Source organism: Ylistrum balloti, unplaced genomic scaffold (assembly GCF_031769215.1).
Source record: "Ylistrum balloti isolate Yb309-2 unplaced genomic scaffold, AGI_CSIRO_Ybal_v1 Utg370052, whole genome shotgun sequence".
NCBI lineage: Eukaryota > Metazoa > Mollusca > Bivalvia > Pectinida > Pectinidae > Ylistrum > Ylistrum balloti.
In genome coordinates, this window is record NW_026782104.1 from 74,842 (window position 1) to 83,470 (window position 8,629).

The window sequence follows — 8,629 nt, forward strand, 5'->3', positions numbered from 1 at the left end:
AATATGGTATAGTCTATGTGTAGTGAAGGACAGTATGTAACATTTCAGGAACTGAGATATAACCAACTCAGATATCCATAATTGTCAAATGAATAAGCGTTGCAGGCCTATTGAACATCTTCATCTTTCAAAACACGACCGCGTCAAGATCAACAATACCATCTCACATTTTCATTATGCATAGTTTTATCTTGTAGAATGTTAATTGGTTAAAGTGTATCGCCATTGACAATGGAATGGTTGGATACTATCCGATGACAATGTCGAGTATCAAATTATAAAAAAAAATAATAGAGCCAGCTACGCCCATTTGCCTTTAGGAAAAGGTGAAATAGATATGAATAAAAAATAAACCTTAGATAGTTACAAGGCACCTACCAATGATAGGTAACTCGTTATTACATGTATGTTCAAATGGATAAATGGTGGTATTCCACGATATCACAAATTCAATCTACATCCATAATTTTGGTATGAAGAGGAAGAGTACTTTTTGGAGACTCCTTTAGTTTTGTAGCATATTTTCGGTAATATATATTTAAAACTGATAAGAGCGCACATCCACCCAGGTGAAAAACAACGGGAACAATGTCTGTACATGGACCTCCCACGATGTTATTAAAAAGATGAACGATGGGCCGTATTATTAACAATACTATCCCATACATCTTCATTAAAGTCACGGTTTCTTGGTTTATCTTCTCACACGCGTAACAGTATGTCCTATCGTCCTGCAACCCAGCACACGGGGAGATAATTTGCAGGTGCGTCTGCTCAAAGTCTGAAACAAAAACATAAAACAATAATTTCTAAATGTGCATGTATACAACACTGATTCAGCTTTGTTTCATCAAGATTTCAAAATAATTTGCTTGGGGTGAGACGTTGTGACCGTCTGTCTTTAATTAAAATATTCTGGATAAGAATGTGTTCTCAGAATTAATTATTATTAACTAATTGAAGAAGTAATTATCATTCATTTATTCAATATAAATTAACGATAAATGAAAATATCATTACCTCGTTTAAGCTTTGATTTCTTCCTGGATATGTAACAAAATAATCCAAAGGCTGGCGTATATAGACTGATGGTTTCTATAACAATTGGCAATAGGATACCCTTCGAATCGTAAAGGCAAAATGTAGAGGACACCTGTCCGTGTATATATTTTAAATCCAACTTCATATTCAGCACTATCACCCGATTGTCCGAGTTCAGATATACCGATGACGTCACTGATATTATTACGTAAGATGCTGCAGCTATTTTAGTCCATAGCGGTATAGTGTCAAGGACGTTTCTCAACAAGTACCAAACCATGGTTGCAAGCGCCAAATTAAGCGTGATAACCACGGCTGGGTAGAAGTCGATACAATCTTGTGAGGATTCATTTATCAGGAAAAGAGCACAGACAGAGAACAATTGTAAGCATATACCGGAACACAGGAGAAGAACAACAGGGTTTCCATTTCTACACGAAGTGCTCCATGCCCTAATCGCTGATAGAGTCATCAGTGAAAAAGTACTTACAATGACAAATGAGCGACACAGGTTAATCAACCATGCAATCCCCATATTTTGTTTCAGTGACGACCTGATTCAGAACAGTTCTATCTCAACACTCAGAGATAGGTAACGATAACAGACGTTACTGTCGAATGTCAACCTCAAATTCGTTAAAACGTTCAGTATGTAAACAACTTATTTCTCATCTCACCGGCGTAACGTCTGTGCTTATGATGCTCTCTTGTATCGCTATCGCATCTCTGACGTCATAATCACACCAATGTACATGCAAGTCTAAGAGTTCCTGTTAAGATTTTTGTATCCGCATTTTCGTAAGTCACAATAATGTTTCAGAAGGCGTTTTGCATATCACAATCAATTGTTTGTAGCAACGACGGATGTCCTGGCCAGTCTTTTCATAGGTGTGACAAATTCATGATCTGGAGAATTCTGAAATACAAAATGCATGCCATGATTACGTCATATGAATAGTACTGGTTCATTATGGACTGAATGCATTTTAGTGGCGTATGTACAATAGTATGTTGTACATTCGCCATTAGACTGGCTCTTGTTTGAGAGCATGACATTATTTACACAGATTAATGACGATCAAGATGAGAGGGGTGGGGATGGGCGTCGTCGATTAAGCAGAAGGCGCTTATTCGTTAAGAATACCTGGTCTTATTCTATTTTGGACTTCCGCAATATATCTTTTCCTTTTCTATTTTGATGCAGTTTCATTGGATCTGAGTTTGGATTATTTTTAAATGTCAGTATTTTCTTGTTGTTTCGGTAGTGTGAGGAAAGTTGGCAACGAATACTCGAATGTGCCAATAGGTACTCTTTGAATATTTCTTCATGGCTACATTCATAATACCCTAAATGCCTTCAGTTGACATCAAAGCTATATAAAATAGTGGAGCTGAGATGATTTATAAATACGGTAGCTGTGTTTGTTAAGATTATTTATAAATACGGTAGTTCTGTTTGTAAATATGATTTATAAATACGGTAGTTGTGGTTGTTAAGATGATCTATAAATACGGAAGTTGTGGTTGTTAAGATGATCTATAAATACGGAAGTTGTGGTTGTTAAGATGATCTATAAATACGGAAGTTGTGGTTGTTAAGATGATCTATAAATACGGAAGTTGTGGTTGTTAAGATGATCTATAAATACGGAAGTTGTGGTTGTTAAGATGATCTATAAATACGGAAGTTGTGGTTGTTAAGATGATCTATAAATACGGAAGTTGTGGTTGTTAAGATGATCTATAAATACGGAAATTGTGGTTGTTAAGATGATCTATAAAACGGAAGTTGTGGTTGTTAAGATGATATATAAATACGGAAATTGTGGTTGTTAAGATGATCTATAAATACGGAAGTTGTGGTTGTTAAGATGATCTATAAATACGGAAGTTGTGGTTGTTAAGATGATCTATAAATACGGAAATTGTGGTTGTTAAGATGATCTATAAAACGGAAGTTGTGGTTGTTAAGATGATATATAAATACGGAAATTGTGGTTGTTAAGATGATCTATAAATACGGAAGTTGTGGTTAAGATTCTGAAGGCTCCTTCTAGAGCTTTAAATATGATGATTTACAATGAGCTTGGAAGAGTGCCATTGTACATTCACAGAAATGTCCAAGCTATTAAATATTGGTTAACATTTTTGGATACTGACAATTGTATTTTAAAGGGTTTATACCAAGAACAACTCAACATTTGTAATGCAAATCCCGGTAGAATTGTAAACTGGGTGAATCATATTAAACACAACCTGTGTACTACAGGATTTATGTATGTATGGGAAAATCAAGGTATTGTATACTCTGACAAAAATGTATTTTTAAAAACTATTAAAATGAGACTGATGGAAGTTTTGAAACTTCGAGTAAATGTGATTTATATAAATATTTAATTGATAACCGTAGTTATTCACTGCAGTATTACTTATCAAAGCCTATCCCTTACCATTTACAATGTGTATTGTCTAGAATGTCATACCATTATTAGATTTGATTTGTAAGGAGTTCAGTTTTTCATACACAACATTGTTTACTCCATTGATTGACTTAGTTGATAATTCTGTAAGATAAGGGGTACGTGCGGATTCGCACGTAAGCGAGTGAGTATTGGAGTGTTTTCACTTAAGCATGTGTGCTTACATGTATGTGAACGTGTGAGGGTGTATGTGATTATTGTTATTAGGGATTAACGACCATAATACAGGACGTTGGTCCCAAACAATAATTAAAATGATAGTAATAGGTGTGTGAGAGAACGTATTTTATGATTTGTTCACGTTCTGGATATGTATTTATGTGAAGTTGTACATGTTTAGTATACATTATTAAGCATACTCCTCAAGGGAGGTCACTCTCCATTTACATTATATGGCAATTATAACATGTTTATGAATGTATGCATAGGTAGCAGTACACAGTTTCTTGGTGTGGCCATGGGTGATTTTTTTGCTCATTAGATTACCCCATTATAAAGGTTTTAATTAAAAATGAAAAAAAAAATCCTTGCTAAAATTGGTCCTGTCATGTTAAAGTGGACAATGTGGGGTTTCATTTTTTTCAGGATAATATTTTAGCTTTGTGTTGGAGATTACTATTTGGGCAGTCTCGAATCTGTGTCTACGCACCAAAAACTAGCTTTACAGGAAGTGAAATTTTCATAGTGTTTACATGTGGTCATGTTATGAAGAATTTCCGAGTTGGAATTTGCTGAAATGTAAGTACTTTGTTACCATGACAGTGTTGTTGATTGTAAGATAGGTGATTAGAATTAAATTTCTCCTAGAAAGTTGTAGTGTTGGATTGGAATTAGCAGTATTTTTGCATTTTTAGCATTTTTTCAGTAGGTAACCATGACAAGCAAATGTCAGAAATCAGAGGAATTTTTTTTTTTTACACAAATTTCATCTCTCTACTGTTAATGTAATTGTTATACAGTTTATAAATATATATACATGTAATGATGTATTTTTCATAACCAATCTGCTATACCTGTATATCTCAAACATGACAAATAATTTCAGGAAAAATGCAAATTAACTGTTTACTGCTACCATAATATTCATGTAAACCTATGGGCTGTAAGGCCCCCCGGAATAAACCTGAACTCGTGTGTGTGCGTGCGTGTGTGTGTGTGGGGGGGGGGGGGGGGTGTTGAGGTGAGGGTGTGGGTGATGGTGTGTGTGTGAGAGAGGGTGAGGGTGGATGATGTCGTGCGTATGAGTATATGCTACATGGATGTATCATATATTATATATGTTTATGTATATGTTCTGCTTTTGTGCCTATGAGTCGTAAGGCTCGGGGCTAATAAAGAAAGAAAGAAAGTTTCCACTGAGGCAGTGGAGACAAGTTTTCTTCACGGACATACCACCCTCTTCGTAAAGAAACTGGTCGTCATGCTAATATTGAGAGAATTCAAAGATTATGTATGTATTGTCAATTACAAGAAATTGAAGATGAGTACCATTTCATGTTAATCTGTCATTTATATTCTAACCTAAGGAAAAAATATGTAAAAATATATTTTTATAATCACCCATCAGTGTACAAACTTACTAAGTTACTAACAGAGGAAAACTATAAACAACAACTCAATATATGTAGATGTCTGAAGTCGGCCATGGATTAAAGAAATGTTACAATTACATAAATAGTAGATGTATTAGATGATCAAAATGTTGAATGTTTCCAGTAGATAACATTGTTAACACTAAATTGTCAATTTAATTGTGTATGCTATTGTATCCATCCTTTATTCTGCCATTTGTATATCGTATATGATTATGTATATGTACCTACAGGCCGTGCGGCCTTTTGTTTGTCAATAAATAATTGAACCAAGATAATTTATAGATTTAGTCATACGCAACTATTAAGCTTATACCGTGTCGCACCTGCACGGATTTCTCGCTCCAGGTGAACGATTTTTTATGATAAATTATATGCCGGTATCATATCATAATAAAAAATACAACCGAAATTCATAGTATTGTGAACTACTTGAACAAGGATAGCCGGTGCCATTTTTAACGTGGACCCCGGGTCCATATTCAACATTACACCAGTCTTTTCAATCTATTCAATAGATAAATATTCACTTCACAAATATGACAAACTCGCTGTGGATAGATTTTCACGCTGTAATTAACGTGTGCAATCGCTTACACAGTAGCGTAATCTGGTCGATACGTTCCAAGTTCGTGTACTTTGTTATTGTTCCCAATCAATTCAAATGTAAGGTTGTTAGATCTGTTGTCACTTTTATGTGAAGACCTAGCGCTGGTTATGTATTGAGCTACACACATGTAAATTCACTTTGATTAGGCAATAGTATAACTCAGTTTTAGAAACAGATGGCAAGGTTATAGAAACATATATATACAATCACTTTGTTAGGACAACTTTCTCTGATCATGCAGACTGGATCAAGGAGGTAACATATTACCAGAGACGTATATATCACGTCTCATCTCAGTAAGATTAAGTATTTCCTGCGTAATATCAGAGACGTGATATATACGTCTCTGGTAATATGTTACCTCCTTGATCCAGTCTGCATGATCAGGGAAAGTATATATATATGTAATGAATATAAGAACTTTGGTCGTCCGCTGGAAGGCCGAAATGTCATAATAGTAGCAACTTACTTGTAAGATCGGGACCAACCAGCTCACCGTAGTCTCACTGTTGTATATATCTGCTAAATGCCCTATACAGAACATTAAACGTGTACACACACGTACAGGTGGAGTCGGTCGGTTGGATGCCTCGGGTATTGTATAGTATATACAGTGTACCTGAATATAAATGAACATGATAGTGTCTACATTTCTACACTAAATAGAATATTTCTGATTTATGTCTTAGCGGGTTACATCAGTGACGTATATATGACTCTGGTTACATGTATGTCGTATACATGTATATGTTGGCAAATGTTCTCCGCCATCTTGTACAAACTTTTGTTATATTATGTATACATGTCTTTAAAGCCCCGTCATGCCATGCCTACCCGCCTAGATAGCGCCAAATTTGTCTTACATATTTACAGGTAATACACCACAATTACTTAAAAGATGACCTGATAAGATCTTTTAGAAAATGTAAATTTAGTTTGCCTACTACCCTTCTCCAGGTTACCCTCATTCCAAACAGTGTATAGTTGAATGGGGGTGTATGCGTTAAAATATTGGAAAATTTCATCTCATTCACAGCCAATGTTTCTAAATTCTGCATAATTTACTGGGCGAGACATACAAGGCGTGGATACTGTGCTAATAGGTGGTAGTAGATTGACAACTAATTTTTTTCGTATTTTACTTTTAAAAATGGATTATTCGTTCTAACAATATAAAATAACTTCATATTGTAATAAGTATTAACTTTTACATTGGAAATTTTACAACTTCTTAACATTCATTTTTGAGGTAGAGGTTATGGTTACTGTTAAACTATTACCCTTACGTACCTGGTATAAAAACCTGTTTTACGTAATTTTTGAATATTTGTACTGAAAAATTAGCAATATTTAGTTCTCATGAAAAACATTTTAAAAAAATGATGTTCAGATAAGATAAAAAAAATGCAATCACACTTTAAAAGGGTGCAATATCTATCAAATCAAAGGGTATCATTTGAACTATATAACTGGATGTTGTATCGTAACAATTTATAACATAGGTTATGTTCATATTACTTACTTGAGGTGAAGTTTTCTTTGCTATGAGTCTTTCTACGTTGTACAGGTCAGGAAGCACTGGTTTTGGGTAGATTCTTCCGTGTTCTGTCAGTTTATCTCCTTCATTAAGAATTTCCAATTCTTGACCGCACGAGGACGCAGACTATGAGCCATGGTTAGTTCTGAATCGACACCTCTGATTTTAAACACTTGACATTTTTGAGTGAGTAGTGTCACGTAAGAAAACGACTGAAAGGTGTCAGTGTATCAAAGACAGTCGTACCGACAGAAGACAAATGGCCACGACTTATGTTGTTTTAACAAGCGACGAAATCCTTCAATTTTTTTTTCATTAAAAAAAAAATGGAAAGAAAGACGTTATTTTTGCATTTATGTATAATTTCTATCAAAATAAAGACCATTTTATTACCTTTATCCATTTATGCTAACCAAAGCAGTACTTTTTTAAATAATAAATTATCAAACGTCAAACACAGCTAAGCGGGGCTTTCCGTACAAACATGTACTTGTAAACATACGGCGAAATCATACAATGTATTTTGTCTTAAAAAGTGAAGCAAGAAGATATTCTCGCTTTTAAATAAAATTTATATCAAAATAAAGGTAATTTAATGAACTTTCTCCAGTTATGCTCACCTAAGCGATACCTTTATAAATAACTTAGTTATCCAACTTTAAACACAGGCAGTAGTTAATATGTAACGCTATTTCATATATCGGGTCACCGCGAGTACCTAACACAGGTGAAAATTGACCGCTACGGCTAGATGAGGGGAATAGTTTCCCCATGACAGATTCGAAGGAACGGCAACAGGACATTCTTGAGACGGAAGAAGAAGGTACTCACTGCATGCCCACCCAATATTGTATTGTCATAGATAACCTTCTGTTATTTGGAAATTTTCATTTGTCTAAACAGGAAAATGAAACTATTTGTCAATCAACCCAACTGTATATTAAAAATACTAATAGATTTAATTAGACCTTATTTTATAGTAAATTTATATTTGGTCTTTCCTGACTCGGGTGACATATGTCTGAGAAAAGTTATTCCAGAAGGACCAGCAAGTGACAAAGTGAGAAAGACATCGGTGGCACGGGATGTGATAGATAATAGATAGGTTTGAACGACAAGAACAGTGGATCAGTATTTATAATGGTGATTGTCACCCAACTCGGGTTAGACAACATTACTTATTGTTCTTAGTAAGAAATATATGTAGTCTTCAATACGTATATGTTGTTTTTGTAATTCTCTCTCTCCCCCCCCCCCCCCCCTTTCTCTCTCTCTCTCTCTCTCTCTCTCTCTCTCTCTCTCTCTCTCTCTCTCTCTCTCTCTCTCTCTCTCTCTCTCTCTCTCTGTTTATGATTGTATATATAACAAT

The 8,629-nt window shown here is 34.9% G+C and overlaps 1 protein-coding gene across 1 annotated transcript; it reads right to left on the reverse strand.

The window, feature by feature from the left end:
• Nucleotides 1-449: 449 nt before the first annotated feature.
• Nucleotides 450-1,513, reverse strand: LOC132549255 (uncharacterized). Its single transcript, XM_060213172.1, has 2 exons — nt 1,021-1,513; nt 450-781 (listed from the first exon to the last, which is right to left on the reverse strand). The coding sequence occupies exons 1-2, from the start codon at nt 1,511-1,513 to the stop codon at nt 450-452; spliced, it is 825 nt and encodes a 274-aa protein (XP_060069155.1).
• Between the last annotated feature and the right edge of the window lie 7,116 nt (nt 1,514-8,629).